Genomic DNA, 19,062 nt, shown 5'->3' on the forward strand with positions numbered 1-19,062 from the left:
AGCATCAAACAGGGTCGCCAAGTGGTCAGATTTATCCTAACCATGAGAAGGATTTATCTCGTACAATGGGGGGGCACCGTGCAAATTAACTTGATAAGACTAATGAATCAGATCTCCAGAAAGGATAATCTCCTTAAAAGATCAAAAATCAGCTTTTAAGACTGATATTACTCAATCCTTGAGATTGACTTTAAAGATTGAGAATTACAAACTCATGGAATTCGATGATATCTAAACTCGAGCTTGAACGAGAAAATATTTTGATCAAATTAAAACCGATTTGTTTTCTGAAAACCCATTTTCAATGCGTTCATTACCATTGAACGTAAAATCCTAGGAATTCACCTGGAATTCATTAGGTCACCTGAACCAAATCGGGTGTCAATCGTAAGAACGGTGGTTGCATAGTGGTCAAATACAGGACCTTGTGCCAGACCGAAAAATCATAAGGGTGAGCTTTACTATTTCTCCTACCAAGGATAGTAATTGCGTCTGACACGTTATAGACCATAATTAAAAGCATGTCAGGGGACATTGCCTTAACAGTTGCTTGTTCAACGCTTTCCTTTACAACCGGACGGTAGTTTATCGAAAGGTAATATACGGGACAAGTAAACTGGACGTGTTGCTTTCCAAATACAAGGTTAGCAAGTGGGTGACACAAAACCGCAAGTTTTGAGCTAAAATTTTCAAATCTGAAACCCACCAAACCCACAAAAATATTTTGCAAACACCGGTGAAGGGTTATTCCGGAAAACTTATCTAGGGTAAAAGCTAGATTGAATTTTCAAAAGATCAAATATTTTCATAAAGATCCAATTTCCTTAAGGATCTACATTTTCATAGTCATGTGGGACTGTAAACCGCCTTTCAAATGTGCACTTTGCTTTGGAAACCGAAAGTAAATCGGCTATTTGATTGCAAGTGTCGTTGACCTAAACCCGAGGCAACTGTGGATGACACACCCACCTTTAACCATGGTTCTATCGTTACTATCAATGTTTATACCGCCGTATAGAAATCACTGATGTACAAAGTGTGAAGAATAAAGAAGTGATTCTAGTATTTCAAGACGATATTGCTTGAGGACAAGCAACGCTCAAGTGTGGGAATATTTGATAATGCTAAAAACGAACATATATTTCATAGCATTATTCCTCAAGAAAGACAAGCTTTTAGTTGCAATTGTTCTATTTACAAGTGATATTCGTTTAAATAATAAAAGGTGAAGACAAAAGACAGATTCGACGAATTGAAGACGCAAACGACCAAAAAGCTCAAAAGTACAAAATACAATCAAAGAGGTTCCAATTATTGATAAGAAACGTCTCGAAATTACAAGAGTACAAGATTCAAAATGCAAAGTACAAGATATTAAATTATACGCAAGGACGTTCGAAAATCCGGAACCGGGACATGAGTCAACTCTCAACGCTCGACGCAACGGACTAAAAATTACAAGTCAACTATGCACATAAATATAATATAATATTTAAATAATTCTTATAATTATTTAATATATTATATTATTTATAAAACCGTCGGCAGAAGAAAACAACCAAATATGAGCCTCCCCAGCTGGCCATGCGATCGCATGGCCTGGAAGGCATAAATCCATGCGATCGCATGAGCCCCAGTTCCAGCCCACATGCCTATAAAAATCGAGCTTTGGTGCACCACAAATCAATCTATCTTTCTCTTCTCTCATATATACGTAAAATATATATATATAATTTATATTTTAATTTTAATTTTAATTTTAATCCTAATAATAAGGGTATGTTAGCGAATATTGTAAGGGTGTAAGTCGAAATTCTGTCCGTGTAACGCTACGCTATTTTTTATCATTGTAAGTTATGTTCAACCTTTTTACATTAATGTCTCGTAGCTAAGTTATTATTATGCTTATTTAAAACGAAGTAATCATGATGTTGGGCTTATTACTAAAATTGGGTAATTGAGCTTTGTACCATAATTGGGGTTTGGACTAAAGAATGACACTTGTGGAAATTAGACTATGAGCTATTAATGGGCTTTATATTTGTTTAACTAAATGATAGTTTGTTAATGTTAATATAAGAATTTACAATTGGGCCTCCCTATAAATTACCATATACACTCAATCGGACACGATGGGCGGGGTATTTATATGTACGAATAATCGTTCATTTAACCGGACACGGGAATGGATTAATAGTCACTAGAATAATTAAAACAGGGGTGAAATTATGTACAAGGACACTTGGTATAATTGATAACAAAATATTAAAACTTTGGGTTACACTCAGTCGACATCCTGGCGTAATTATTAAACAAAGTATTAAAATCTTGTTACAGTTTAAGTCCCCAATTAGTTGGAATATTTGACTCCGGGTATAAGGATAATTTGACGAGGACACTCGCACTTTAAATTTATGACCGATGGACTGTTATGGACAAAAACCAGACGGACATATTAAATAATCCAGGACAAAGGACAATTAACCCATGGGCAATAAAACTAAAATCAACACGTCAAACATCATGATTACGGAAGTTTAAATAAGCATAATTCTTTTATTTCATACTTAATTTCCTTTATTTTATATTTAATTGCACTTCTAATTATCGCATTTTTATTGTTATTGCACTTTTAATTATCGTACTTTTTAATTATCGCAAGTTTATTTTATCGCACTTTTATTATTTGCAATTTCATTATCGTTATTTACTTTACGCTTTAATTTAAGTCTTGTATTTATTTTTAATATTTTACATTTGGTTTTAACTGCGACTAAAGTTTTAAAATCGACAAACCGGTCATTAAACGGTAAAACCCCCCCTTTATAATAATAATATTACTTATATATATATTTGTATTTTTATAAAAGTAAACTAATATAGCGTTAAGCTTTGTTTAAAAAGATTCCCTGTGGAACGAACCGGACTTACTAAAAACTACACTACTGTACGATTAGGTACACTGCCTATAAGTGTTGTAGCAAGGTTTAAGTATATCCATTCTCTAAATAAATAAATATCTTGTGTAAAATTGTATCGTATTTAATAGTATTTCCTTGCTAAAATTAATAGTATTTTATATACACCTCTCGAAACATCAACGACTGTGAGTAGCGATGAAGTTCACATGAATTATACATTATCTTTGATTAACCTTCACTTTAGGTGTATACACACAACGAATTATTAATGTACTTAATAATTATATATGTGATAATATAACCTAAGTTTTATTTAATATTTAGTTATTATACCTTAGTATGTCTTATATATATATATTAAATATAATTACCTTTAAATAAATACCTAAATTACTTCAAAAATAATAGTGTTTTATTAATCGAACATTATTCAAAAATGTCTAAATAATAAATTAAATATCTAAAAATTACATACATAATTTTTATAGTCTTAGTTAATCATATAGATTAGTAGAAAAATTTAAGAAAACGTTTTTATTATATTTTTGTATTTATTTTTGTTTTTACCCTTAATGTATTCACAAAATAATTTTAATTCTACATAATTACTAAATAAACACAAATAATTATTTTTATAATTTTTATAAGTTTATATCAGTCTAATAACCTGTAGAAAAATATTTAAAAAAATATTTTTTATTATTTTATATTTATTCTTAATTTACCTTCGAATTACATAATAATAGAGTTTAATTATATAATAAATACCAATTCGACCCAAGTAATTATTTTTATAATTTTTTAAGATCTATATAAGTTTTAAAAACTCAGAAAAAAATTATATATATTTTATATTTGGTTAAAAGTATTTATTACGAATTTTACATTATTTTTACGTTTAAACACTACATAATTCGTATTTAATTATAAATAATATTCCATAAATTATCAAAATTATTTTTATGCATCATAACACTTATAATACTAATTATAACATATAAACATAATTAATTTCGAATTTTACAAAGAATATACAATAAATATAAATATAAATGACAATATTGAAAAAAATTAATAAAAATAGAAAGTACCTCAAATTTTCTTCAAGGTTTTGAGAGAATAACTTAAGTTTTTGTGTTTGGCAAGAAAAAATGAATGAGGAGCCATGTATTTATAGGTAAAAAATGGTTGGTGAAAAGAGAAAAAAAATAATAAAATAAAGGTGCCAATTTTGACAAAATAATAAAAACATGTTAAAAATGTTTTTAATAAGTTTTTGTTTTTGAAAATATTTAGTCAAAATTCATGGGCTCATTATTTAATTTATAAGAAAAAATCTTATTTCTTTTTATTTGTATTTTTTTTATAAGCTAAAAATATATATAATGATTAAAATAACTTATCATTTAATTAATAATTATGTTACATATAGTTTTAAATATAATACGCATTAATATTAACTAAAGTTATTTTATATAATTAGTGTAAACTTTAGTTAACAGAACATGTCGACTAAAAATAAATATTTGATCAACGTCGAATTTAATTATATATTACGTATGGATAACAACCCTATAGTCAAATTAGTCAATTCAGGTATGGAAATATGAGGGTTGTTATAGGTATGATAATTCTATTAAGAGTTATGATTGTCTGTGATGACAATGATTGTCGGTTTAGACAATGTTCGACATGGATGCAAATTTTATTTCTTGGGTTAGAGATAATGTCAGCGGCATGAAGATTGAGGATCTTGAAGTTGTCGTCGAGGAAGCATCTGCGTCGGTTATCCTTATAATGTGGAAGTATGTATGGTTATCTTTTTTTTATCAAAAGGGTGGAGACTTGTTGATTTTGTTTTTTGATAGAAAAATTGATATGATTACTTTGTGAAGGATGTTATCCCACATCGGTAGGAGGAAGAAGTTGGAGGTGGGTGACTTGGTTATAAAAGGAGCTCATGGGATTCATTCCAACTTGCACCAATCAATACACTTTAAGTATTTGATTATTTCTTTCTTTCTTACCTTTGTTTGAGAGTTGTATTAGTTAAATATTTTGGAGAGTGTAGTTGGCTTAAGATAGTCGTCTATATCATTGTAACAATTTGTGATATAGTGTATTTTTCTCTTCGGGGGCCGGTGGTTTTTCTCCTGTTTTGGAGTTTCCACGTTAAATTTTGTGTTGTATATTGTTCTTATTTCTTTACTATTATTGTTGGGCTGGGTGGTGGGAATTAGTGAGACCGTAATTTCCCAACACAATCGAGAGATTTGAGCTAACTTGAATGTAACACCAGTAGTCGGCTTTGATGTTTATGCTCTTGGGTCTTCAGAGGGGTAGACATATCTTGATAATTTAAGATGCTTTGTTTGTTTAGCCTGAGCTTAGGAATTAAGAGATGTGCTGTTTTTAGTCATTTAGTGATCTTGAATATATCGGAGACATGCTTATTTGCACATATTATGATATAACTTGTTAAAAACTTCGGTGTGTCTTGCTCCTGATTTCTCTGGTAAACTGAAGTTTGATGTCTTTAAGTGCCACTTAACATACAAGCAGTGTTTGTAACATGCTTTCTTGTCAAATATTTATTTGCCGTTTAATTGGAGTTACTTTGTCGTTTGCTTAAACAATAAACATTTCATTCAGTTTTGATTGCAATTAACCGTTGGAAAATGTTAGGTTGGATTGATTAGGCTATGCTAGAATTAGTTTCTGCAGTATGGACTGAGTTTTTCCTTAATATCCCTGGATCGTACGGATCAAATCTTAGTTGCCAAGTTGACACTAGTACAAGTAGAATCCATCAATAAAGGTTCCGGTTGTTTCGACCGCTGGGTGTTTGAGTCGGTTGCCCTCGCACCATCAGGTGTGGCTTCTGGTGGTTGGATTTTGTTGTTCTCTTTGCGGTCTCCCGGTGACCGGGCTTGATGCTCGGGAATTGACGGTTGGGGAATGTGCGTATATGAGGCGGCTATTGGATGATCTGTGATTCCATCGGATATCTTTGTTGCGGTTTTTGGATGTTGCGGACAAAGGGTGTTGCGTGTTCTGTGTAGCTTTAGGGAGTTGCGGATGCAGGTGGAGGCGGTTGCTTTGGCGGGGTTAGAGTTTTTAAGAGGTCGATTTTTGTGGGTTGTTTGATTGTTTTCATGGATGTGTTATGTTGTTGGCTGGTTGTTCATTATATTTGGTTTGTTTAATGGTACTTCTTTATTAGGTTCGTTGGTTTGTGTGTGTGTAGTTCACTAGGTCAGTCCTTACGGAGTTAGGAAGTTTGTTGAGGCTCTTGTCAACAAGTGGTTCAAACAGACTTTAAGTGTGGTTTGTACTCCAAAACGCACCTTTTTGTGTTTTTATATGTATTTTATGTGTGTGTGTGTGGGTGGGTGGGTGGGTGTGGGGTGGGGGTGGGGGGGGGGGGGGGGGGGGGGGCCGAATGGCAAAATATCACATGGATAGAATTCATAATTGCGACTACTAGTGCATGTAAAGAAGATCATAATATGATTGAAAATAACCATAAGCGATGCTTATATTTGGACAACCTAAATAAGACGACGTGATACTTCCACAATCTAATTTATAAATCCATCGTTATTATTTGATTCTTGCTTTAAAAAATATCCCTCAATAAAATTTAACAAGGGTAAGACATTTGTGTAAGACATTATTTAAGAGTATTTTAGAGAATTTGAGTAAGTCTATCAAACGTGATGTTGGAATATCAATATAATGAGGTAACTCCGTAGTTGGTATAAGTGTATCTAAAGAAAACAAAATTTAATTATGGAGTACTTTGTCTATCATGCTTATTAGAGTAGTTGACTAGTAGGTCACTTTTTGGGTGAACATTATCTAAAGTTTTTATTTGTTTTACCTGTAATCCGACTTGAACACAAGTCCAAAGTCTTAGAAGATTAGTGGAGCTACTTTGCATACGTTTATTTGGTCATGCAATTACAGGTGTGATGTTTATGGTCAGATTCTGCCTTCATTTAACAAGCTGAACAATAAGTTCCCTTAACTTGGTTGCATAAGCGGATATAGATGAGTGCCCATAAACAATCTTTAGAGAAGGTGAAAGGGTCAACGTGATGTATGTTGCTGTTGAAGACAGGCTGTATGATTGGGTCTGGTTGCACTCCTGATGAACCATCTATCAAGACTTGATAGATCGGTTTAATTTGAGGTACAATGTCATTGACAGTAATGTAATGAATTGATGGCAACTTCATAATTAAATAAGTAGATAAAATTTGTTCAAAAAAGTACACATAACATAGGCTTCTCCATGAAATACTGAAAATGTAAAAAATCCTAAACGTTTCCCAGTAACAAATTATAAAAAAGAAGACAAACAAACACAACATTTGACCAAACAATCAAAAGCTTGTAACAAGTCCTACGTATGTTTTCAAGTGTTGTCCACCTTACAGCTTAAAACAGCATGCCAACTTTGTTAAGTAAAAGCTTGTTTATTTTCCATGTGCCGATACAAAGAATCATTCTCGCGATACTGTTACAATCAAGCTTTGGGCTTGAGAACCTTGACGGTCTCCCAGGTGAAGTCAGGGTCATCACGACCAAAATGACCATACGCAGCAGTTTTCTGGTACCTGAAGTTGCCACCTCGTTTAAGGTCAAGATTGATAGCCATCATCCCTGGCCTAAAGTCAAAGTTCTCCTTGATAAGGGCAAGGATATCCTTATCCGGGATTGTTCCAGTCTTGTACGTGTCAACAAACACTGATAATGGCTCAGCCACACCAATAGCATAAGAAACCTGAACAATGCACCTGCGCGCAAGTTTTGAAGCTACGATACTTTTAGCTGCTTGCCTAACGATGTAAGCACCACTCCTGTCCACCTTAGTTGGATCTTTACCCGAAAAAGCACCACCTCCGTGGGCCCCCCATCCTCCGTAGGTGTCAATGATGATCTTCCTTCCGGTAAGACCTGCATCTCCATGGGGACCACCGATCACAAATCTGCCCGATGGGTTCAAGTGAAAAATGGTGTTGTCATCAAGGTACTGAGCCGGGATAACTGGCTTGATCACATGTTCCTTAAGATCAGCAGCGATTTGGTCGTTTGTTACTGTTTCATCGTGTTGGGTGGAGATAAGAACGGTGTGAACCCTGGTGGGGACCATTGCACCGTTGTCGTTATGGTACTCAACGGTCACTTGGGTCTTACCGTCCGGCCTTAACCATGGGCAAGTGTTGTTCTTTCTCACTTCGGTTAACTTAGCACCAAGCTTGGTTGCAAGGACATGGGTTAAAGGCATAAGTTCGGGTGTTTCATCGGTAGCATACCCAAACATGTGACCTTGGTCACCGGCACCGATTTCCTCCGGCTTTTTGGTAAGATGTCCGTGAACACCCTGGGCGATATCGGGGCTCTGTTGTTCAATGTTGACCAAGACCTTGCAGTTGTCAGCATCAAGACCGACATCAGCGGAAACAAATCCGATTTCTCTGCACGTGTCACGAACAATCTTCTCGTAGTCTACGGTAGCCTTGGTGGTGATCTCACCGAAGACCATGACCATGTTGGTCTTGGTGCATGTCTCACAGGCAACCTTGCTTTCAGGATCTTGTTCTAGGCAAGCATCAAGAATGGCATCTGAGACTTGATCGCAGAGTTTGTCGGGGTGTCCCTCGTTGACAGATTCAGATGTAAATAGGAAGGTCTCCATCTCTAAACATACACAATCAATATCCAAAAGGTTTTATTAGTACAATATACAATTAAGTTTAAACAATAACAGAAAGATAATCAAATTACATCTGCAGGATAAAACTAAATGTTACAACAAGATAAAAAGCCACATAATTGGGATACAAGTTGCACCTAAAATGGAATGGCTTTGCATAAATTAGTTACATTTTAGGTGCCAATAAACAATGCTACAGATCCATCAAGATCTTTACTTTCTAAACCTTTATTATATACTTAAATAACTTATAGATCAGTGAATCAATTCAAACTTATAATTATAATAATAAGACAATTTTATAGCTCATATTCATAGTCTGCTTATCAAAAAGAAACTACCTTTTTAACTATAAGAGTATCAATGTATACATTTTAGTGTTTGACATTGACTTTATATAAAGTCCAACTATTTTATAGATCCTGAACCATAATTTGACATATTATTATTATTAAGTATCAAGGAATATAAATCAGTTAGGCAGAAACGACAATATCTATCGTCTAGCAGTTAGACTTAACGATTTTCCTATAAAAGAGCATTAATTAATCAATTAATCTACAAGTATCAATGTTTTGACTTTAATAGAAATTAACTACTCTATAGATCCTAAACCCTGATTTCGACATTACTATTAAATTAAATACTATCAAGCATAAAACAATTACACATGAACGATTAACAACAAGATCTGTAATATAACAGTATGAATTTCAAGTTTTACTAAAACAATAGCATTAATTGATCAAGTTGCTAAACAATTAGAGCTACAGGACACCAGATCGAAGCAAATAATTCATCAGATCTAACTGAAAATATGCATGGACTAAACGAATCAAAAGAAAAAAAACAAGTGTATAACTGAACAGATCTGTAAAATGGAAGCAATAATTATAGTAATGAAATATGTGAATTTAATCGTACCTTTTAACGGCAGCGAAGAAGAAGATGGAATCGGAAAAAGAGATGGAATATTTGGGGGAAGATGAAGAGGATATGAAAGAGAGACAATTTGGTAACAAGGAAATGAGGGGTAATTTATAGGTGCGAAAGGGGTGCGCGTACATGTACAGCGATAAACCACCTACTCTATGGAAGTGGGTCCCTTTCACCAACCCTTTTTTATCCACCAACGCCCATAAATAAAATTTCACCCAAAATCAAACCTAAAATTAACTCAATTTTTATTCATATCATATCATTTATCATGAAACTTTAAATCAAATATGATGATTTGTGTGTATATTAAACCAAAAGATTAGAATATTTTAGACAATTTTATCACTTAATCACAGCTGCAACTTGTAATTTAATTTGGAATTTTACTAACTACGACTCTTTCAGTTGTTTTTAACGTACGTGCATAAATTCAGCATACATTTATATATATAATCGCGTCAAACTCAACCGCTATGTAAAGCTCTTTGCCCTAAGGGTTGTCAGATTAAATACTATGATGCATCAAAAGGATGTTAGATTAACCATAAACTTAAAATTCTCAAGGGGTGTTTTGTTGTTTAAGTTGTTGATTTTGTTATATTGCACGCTTCCGGTGTGTGCTTGTATAAAAGTTTAGCTTAAAAAAAAAGGTCTTAAAATTCTTTAAGGGGATGCTAGACTAATTAACTTAACTTTTATATACTAAAACACATGTGGAAATGTGTAGTTTTAGTTGTTTTGAATTGTAGTTTCGAATTTACGTTCAAACTAAAATCGGTCCTTCAACTTTGACTCAATTTACACAATAACCCTTCAAGTTTACACTTTCTTAGGGGTACCATGTGTAAACATATAATTTTATTAAAATAAAAGAAACTAATTCCCCCGAATTTATAACGGACCATATCTTCTCGCTCGGTGCGAGTTAAATTTTTCCGAGACTACCGTTCAACTCGAAAAAGTCTCACGAATCCAACGGGACTAACTATACGCAAAACGGACACTTTTTAAAAAAAAATGCTTAACACAACGATAGTCCGTATCTTTCTGTTCACCGCAAGTTAAATTTTTCCGACACCACCGTTACACTCGAAAAAAATTTATGAACAAAACGAAACTAACTACGTTCAAAATGGACACTTTTTAAAAAACGCTTAAGACAACGACATCTAAAACGGCGCTTAAAACCTGAGCCGTTTTTTCCTATGTAAATACACAACGCTACGTTAAATATGAATACACAGGCCGAAAGCCCCCGCCGCATCGCGCGGGCCGGATCCGGACTAGTTACTACTAATTAAGGAATTCAAATTATCTATATATCTAATCTAATATATATCTAATAGACAAAACACTGTAGCACTATTACCAATAGTAATCATGAGTATTTTCGTCATTTCACCTTCTTTTTTTTTTTCTTATTAGAGATGAATAGTACTATTTAAATTTCCACTTTTCACAAAACTAACCCCCTAATTTCTATTAAAATACAAATTAAACCCCCACTTTATACCTATATTCTAAATCTAAATTCTAAATTATTATTTATCCCATTACTAAAACCAAAAATACTGAATAATAACACCCACCACGCTTTACCGACTTGTACGTTGCGCTCAGACAGTTGGACCCACATGGGCCACTACTGTGCTACAGTAATTTATTTTTTTTGTTCTCCAACGATAAAAGAAGCAACTTTCGTAAAAGAACCAACCTTTCAATGCTACCAAAAGATGTCAAAAAACATTCTTTTTTACAAAATAGATCAACTAACTTTAAAAAAAAAACCGAACGCTAAAAGAAGCAACTTTCACAAAAGGAACAACCCTTCAATATTAGATGTCGAAAAAAATTATATTTTACAAAATATATCAAGACTTTTTTTTAACTCGCATTCAAAACAGAACCCCCGGCGCGAAGCGAGGGCTCCACAACTAGTTATTGTCTAAATGGAACAGCATTTCGTGGTTAAGTTTCTTTGTTTGTGGCCTATCAAATCATTGTCCAATTAAATGTTTAGGCAATTAAATGTTTAGGCAACCCTGTACCCTAAGTGTCTCAAATAACAAACCTTCCCAACTTTGTTTTATCGTTACAACACCGATATGAATACTTGATGCTCCAAAAGTGAAGGATATTGAGTTTACACAATGTTCTTGAGTTTGGCACAACGTTCGTGAGGCGAGATTTTAATATAGACTTCACACAATTCAGTTTGCCAAAAAAAAAAGTGTTTCATTGAAGAGAAATGTTACATAATAGGGTTTGAATGTCCAGATAAACCTTTGAATCGTGTAGTCACTTTCGCGATAAAGTATTTCGACCCTATACATATATTGTTTTAGGGTTACACGAAATCTTTATTCGAGATAATACAAAGGCACAACTCCAATATAGGTAATTAAAATTGGAAGTCAAGAACATAGAGTTTTTATGTATATTGTGAATGATCAATCTTTCATCATCTTGAAATGTGAGACAAATACTCTTATTTATAGAGTATGAAAGGTTACACCTTTTGGCTAAATGGTACTATGAATGGTCACACCCTTTGGCTAAGAGGTGTCCATGAAAGGTTATAACTTTTAATGAAAAGATATCATGAATGATTACATCATTTCATGAAAGCTTACACAATTTCATTAAAGTTCACACCATTTCACGATTAGTTATGTCTTTTGGTCAAAAAGACATCAACTAACAAACACAACCTTTCAATTAGATGACTCTGGTTAGCTTAAACAAGCGTGTACTCCACACTCTCCTAACTTGTTATAAAGTTTAACCAGAAATCCATTTGTCTCGAGTAAATTCCCTTATTACACAAAATGGCCGATGACACTAAAATCAACAACAAGAAATTGATATACAAAATTAAAGGTAAAGGGTGACCGAGTTAGTTAAAAAAAAATTAGAGACATGCATATGCATGTGAAGTAGTGGGTGGGATGTAATTTATATCCACATGGAAAATAGTTCATGGGACAACTTAGTTTTATGTTTGTCTTTAATGACGTACGTCACGCCATGGGTGACGTCACGTACAACGCATGGCGTCTAGCACATGAACTTGTCGGGAACATAATGTTGTATCACATGTAACACACGTAATATCCAGTAAATGTTCAACTCATGCTCAATCTACCGTCACGCCATGAGTCACGTGATGGACTGTCAAGGTTGACTTGGTATTGCTGAGTTGGACCACATCCCTACATTTCAGGAACGTGGAATAGGTTGTAGGCTTGATTAGGAGGTTTTAGTGGCAGTTACAAATCGTGGGTGCTATTATAATGGCTATAATACATAACCGTCCTTTATTATCTATAAGTAGCATCCTTTGGCCTCATTCAATGGCCAATCGACCAACTGATCATTTCACACACTAACCTTCCATAGCTTACCTTGGAGGTTCGAAAAAAGACAAACAACATCACCGCATCCATCTCCCATTTAACCGAAGGAACCCCTTCCAAAGGTTAAATTTCCTTTTTAATTCACTTGCACTCAGACCGAACAATTTTGGTTTGATCATTTGGCGCCATCCGTGGGACTCGACTAATCAACGCTTTCATAGTGATGTGCGTAGAGGTGTATACAAAATAGTTATATTTTTACTACAAAATACTATTAAATACGATACAATTTTATACAAGTTATTTATTTATTTATAGAATGGATATACCTAAACCTTGCTACAATACTTATAGGCAGTGTAACTAATCGTACAGTAGTGTAGTTTTTAGTAAGTCCGGTTCGTCCACAGGGAACTCGCAAAGTTTAACGCTATATTTTTAACTTATAATTGTAAAAATACATAAATATATATAAGTAGTATTATTATTATAAAATGGGGTTTTTACCATTTAATGACTGGTTTGTTGATTTTAAAACTTTAGTCGCAGTTAAAACCTAATGTAAAATATTAAAAATAAATATAACTTAAATTAAAGCGTAAATTAAATAACGATAATGAAATTGCGATAACTAAAAGTGCGATAAAATAAAATTGCGATAATTAAAGAGTACGATAATTAAAAGTGTAATTAAATACAATGACAGTAAATAAAAGTGCGATAATTAAAAGTGCAATTAAATATGAAATAAAGAAATTATGCTTATTTAAACTTCCGTAATCATGATGTTTGACGTGTTGATTTTAGTTTATTACCATGGGTTAATTGTCCTTTGTCCTGGATTATTCGATATGTCCATACGGATTTGTCTATAATAGTCCATCAGTCATAATCATAAAATGCGGAAGTCTTCGTCAAATTATTCTTATTCCCGAAGTCAAATATTCCAACTAATTGGGAATTCGAATTGTAACAAGGTCTTAATACTTTGTTTAATGAATACACCAGGTTATCGACTGCGTGTAGTCCAAGGTTTTACTACTTTGTTAACAATTACACCAATTACCCTTGAATGTAATCCACCCCTGTTTCAACTAGTCCATTAACTATTAATCCAGTTCCGTGTCCGGTAAAATGAATAATTATTGGTATTTATAGATAACCCGCCCACCGTACCCAGTCAAGCGTATGTGGTTATATATAAATACGTCAAATTATAAGTTTATATATTAAATTAACGAGGTATCGTTAAGTTAATATAAAACCCATTAATAGCCCATAGTCTAATTTCCACAAGTGTCGTTCTTTTGTCCAAACCCCAATTATGGTACAAAGCCCAATTACCCAATTTTAATATTTAGCCCAACATCACGATTACTTCGACTTAAATAAGCATAATAATAACTTAGCTACGAGACATTAATTTAAAAAGGTTGAACATAACTTACAATGATTAAAAATAGCGTAGCGTTACACGGACAGAATTTCGACTTACACCCTTACAACATTCGCTAACATACCCTTATTATTAAAATTAAAATTAAAATTATAATATATATATATATATATATATATATATATATATATATATATATATATATATATATATATATATATATATATATATATATCGTTGAGTGAATGAAGAAGAAAAGATATGTTAAATTGATCACCAAACTGCGAAATTTATAGGAGTGTGACCAGCTACTGTTCACCATGCGATCGCATGGTATTATAACTGCCAGGCCATGCGATCGCATGGCCTGCTTTTCCAGCTCACATGAGCTTGTTTGCTTCTTGCCGACGGTTTATAAATATATATATAATATATAAATAATTTTAAGAATTATTTAAATATTATATTATATTTATGTGCATAGTTGACTCGTAATTTTTAGTCCGTTGTGTCGAGCGTTGAGAGTTGACTTTGGTCCCGATTTCGGATTTTCGAACGTCCTTGCGTACAATTTAATATCTTGTACTTTGCGTTTTGCGTCTTGTACTCTTGTAATTTCGTGACGTTTCTCATCAATAATTTGAACCACTTTGATTGTACTTTGTACTTTTTAGCTTTTTGGTCGTTTGCGTCTTCAATTCGTCGAATCTATCTTTTGTCTTCACCTTTTATTATTTAAACGAATATCACTTGTAAATAGAACAATTGCAACTAAAAGCTTGTCTTTCTTGAGGGATAATGCTATGAAATATATGTTCGTTTTTAGCATTATCAAATATTCCCACACTTGAGCGTTGCTTGTCCTCAAGCAATATAGTCTTGAAATAAAAATACTAGAATCACTTCTTTATTCTTCACACTTTATACATCAGTGATTTTTATATGGCGGTATGAACAATGGTAGTAACGATGTGGTTTACAGTCCCACATGACTATGAAAAATTAGATCCTTTAGGAAATTGGATCTTTATGAAAACATTTGATCTTTTGAAAATTCAATCTAGTTTTTACCCTAGATAAGTTTTCCGGAATAACCCTTCACCGGTGTTTGCAAAATGTTTTTGTGGGTTTGTTGGGTTTCAGATTTGAAAATTTTAGCTCAAAACTTGCGGTTTTGTGTCACCCACTTGCTAACCTTGTATTGGGAAAGCAACACGTCCAGTATACTTGCTCCGTATATTACCTTTCGGTAAACTACCGTCCGGTTGTAAAGGAAAGCGTTGAACAAGCAACTGTTAAGGCAATGTCCCCTGACATGCTTTTAATTATGGTCTATATCGTGTCGGATGCAATTACTATCCTTTGTAGGAGCAATAGTAAAGCTCACCCTATAATTTTTCGATCTGGCACAAGGTCCTGTCTTTGACCATGCTATGCAACCACCGTTCTTACGGTTGACACCCGATTTGGTTCAGGTGACCTAATGAATTTCAGGTGAATTCCTAGGATTTTACGTTCAATGGTAATGAATGCATTAAAAATGGGTTTTCAGAAAACAAATCGGTTTGTAATTTTGATCAAAATATTTTCTCGTTCAAGCTCGAGTTTAGATATCATTGAATTCCATGAGTTTGAATTCTTAATCTTTAAAAGTCAATCTTAAGGATTGAGTAATATCAGTCTTAAAAGCTGATTTTTGATCTTTAAGGAGATTATCCTTTATGGGGATCTGATTCATTAGTCTTATCAAGCTAATTTGCACGGCGCCTTCCCCATTTTACGAGACAGATCCTCTCATGGTTAGGATAAGTCTGACCACTTGGCGACCCTGTTTGATGCTGAGGTCCGTGAATTTCCTACTGATTTTAGTGATGACATTTTTTTAGATTTTTCGTCAACCTACAGCTGGTCTGGACGACAACTTCCTGACCTAAATCAAGAAGCGTGTGTTTTTTCCGGAAGACTTTACTTCCTTTTAATGACGGAATTGATTCATCGTGTAGATCCATCTTTCTTTTAAATATATTACAATTTACCGGGTAAAACGGTTAATTTTGTCCAAAACAAAAGTATCTTCAATTATTTGTACGAAAATATGTGATATATGTTTTAAATAACTTGGTAAATTTTTCCCATACTTGGCTTTTATTTTCCTTTCTTTGCCTTTTTACTGTCTTCTATTTTATTTTAAATGAATTCTAACATTTTGGGTTGTTTCTCAATTTATGTCCTTTCCGAGGTGACAATAATTTCGGTGTTAACACCTAGTTTTATCGTTCATAAATATGTATAAATATGATTTTGAATTCATTTATTTGAAAATTTTGAAAATTTTTACTAGAATTTGGTAGTCAGTATATAAGACTAGGGCTGTTCTTTATTATCAGAGAGCACTAGATTCTAATACAACTACTGCGTTACTAGTATTTTTTAATGGTAACCAAGTGTTTAAATTAAAAATTTTAAAAATCCGAAAGAATTTAACCACTTCCCACACTTAAGATCTTGCAATGCCCTCATTTGCAAGAAATCAGTAACAATTTAAATTATTGAGGGTGATTAGCGTAGAAAAATGATTAAATTTTACCAAAGTTTCCAAATATATTGGCGTTTGTTTGCTGAATGATAAATGGTGCACATCATTTGTTCATTCCGTCTCGTTGTTACATCACATTTGTTTTTCATTTTGTCGTCAAAATCAGTAGCTTTTGCTGAACTTAATGCCAGTCTTTGAAAATGCGCTGTTTTACCCTGTTGTGTACATGAAATAAAATACATACAATATAAATATAAACATGCATGGTAATTTGAAATGGGACTTAAAATCCCACTTTCAAATCAAATATGAAATATTAGTACAACAAATAAAAATATTAAACATTACAATAAAAGTATCAAAATATAATGTGTTTAAACATAAATAAATAGAAATAATAAAAAGATAAAAATCATAGAAATCACCAACAGGAACTATATCAATCTGGATAGGGGTTCCAGTTCATGTCGTCGTCCGGGTTTCATGGTTGGTGATAGGTGTACTGATAGGCCTGGTTAGGGTCGTAGAGAGTATATGATGGTCTTATCTCGGGCTGGTGTGGAGGATAGTAAGCAGGTCGGGTTGGGACGTAGTGATCCTGAGGTGACAGCCGGTTCATGATCTGACACTGATGATATTCCCATCTATCATGCTGTCGTTGTCTGGAATGCTCGTAATCATTCCAGGCTTGTCACTGCTCCATCCGACTAAATCTCTCCTCGTTTGTCATCTCCACCTCATCTACACGCTGGTAGACGTCAGTCATAGCCTCCCTAATGACATCCCTAATGTCATCCGCTTCCTCCATTTCCTCATCTGAACCTCTCTCTACCTGAGGATGACTACCAGGGTATTGCCTGATTGCGTCTGCTTTTTAATACCTTAGCACCCTGATAGACCCTCAATCCTAAAGGCTCAACCTGTTCCCTACATTCCAAAAGTGGACCCCCTTAATCCCCATGTACACCCAAATACTCTCCAATGAGAGTAACAAAAATACCTCCTCCTATTATTCCCCCTTCCTGTATTCCTTCTACCATCTTAGACAAATAAAAACCAACACAGTAAGGGATATTAACAAAGCCTCTTGGATCTCGAATACACTTTAGGTAAAATAAATCATGTAAGGTCATTTTCTCCTTGTTGTGACCTCTCTGTGTAATCGAGTTAGCCAAAAATCTATGAATTATACGAAGCTCGGCTTTGTTAGTATGTAAGTAGGAGTGTTTTCCTCCCAGCGTAAAAACATTATAATCTGACATACGCCTTCAGACGGCGTTTGCGTCAAAATTCCTATCTTCCCTTTCACCACGATAAATCAAATTCATACAATCGGGTAGTAGTAATTCACCAGGAGTGTAAATCTGTAATGCCCTGGCCATGTCCAGCATGGACATCCTGTACATCCTACGACCAAGTATAAATCTAAAAAAACTTATATCATCTAATCTATCTACATCTGCATTTAAAGCTATAGTACTCATAAGCTCAATACACCATTCCTTATATACAGGCCTACGAATGGTGAATAGACGTTCCCAATCGGAAAAAGAAGAACTGCCAGACCTTTGGATCAGATGCTCCCTAACTGAGTTAACTAGTTGGAACCTTTCTAAAGGCTCCCAATCGATTACCCTCGGCACTCCTACATTTTTCGGTATCAGTTTGAATTTGTTACTTTGATATGTCGGGTAATCTCTCCAGCTTCTATCGAATCTCAGATTAGGATGCAATGTGTGTTCAGAAATTGTTGTGTATTCTACTGGTGGATGCATCAGAAATACTATGAAGGCATCAACAAATTGTAGCGGATCATAATAAGGTACGTGTTGATCAGGTTGATGTTGTTGTTCCTGTTGTGGTTCTTGTTCGGGTTCTGGCTCGTATTGCAATTCTGGCTCAGGTTCCGGTTGTGGTTGTCTAGATGATGATGATGCACCATCAGTATTAGTAAATCTCTGCAAAACACATTAAACACAAAATTTGTACATCCAAATATGCATTAGTGTTAGCAAAATAACAAATTAACACAATTACAATAACATGTTAAATCAAAATTAAACTTATACGCATTTTCACATTTTTTACAATTCTACACTTTTTCAAATAAGCATATATGAAAATGTTTACAAAGTTCATAAGCATTCAACTCAAATAACATGTTAAAACAACCATTACTAGCAATTAAACAA

General features: G+C 33.8%; 1 protein-coding gene across 1 annotated transcript; it reads right to left on the reverse strand.

Annotated features, from left to right (window-relative positions):
* Positions 1-7,161: 7,161 nt before the first annotated feature.
* Positions 7,162-9,654, reverse strand: LOC139862939 (S-adenosylmethionine synthase 2-like). The gene is made up of 2 exons (XM_071851567.1): positions 9,568-9,654; positions 7,162-8,627 (listed from the first exon to the last, which is right to left on the reverse strand). Exon 2 carries the CDS (start codon positions 8,623-8,625, stop codon positions 7,453-7,455), a length of 1,173 nt encoding a protein of 390 aa, XP_071707668.1. The 5' UTR covers positions 8,626-8,627; positions 9,568-9,654; the 3' UTR covers positions 7,162-7,452.
* Positions 9,655-19,062: the final 9,408 nt, after the last annotated feature.

The sequence above is a fragment of the Rutidosis leptorrhynchoides genome, chromosome 8 (assembly GCF_046630445.1).
Source record: "Rutidosis leptorrhynchoides isolate AG116_Rl617_1_P2 chromosome 8, CSIRO_AGI_Rlap_v1, whole genome shotgun sequence".
NCBI lineage: Eukaryota > Viridiplantae > Streptophyta > Magnoliopsida > Asterales > Asteraceae > Rutidosis > Rutidosis leptorrhynchoides.

Coding starts and splice junctions, on each gene's coding strand:
- LOC139862939 (XM_071851567.1), bottom strand. CDS start 8,625: ATGGAGACCTTCCTATTTACATCTGAATCTGTCAACGAGGGACACCCC.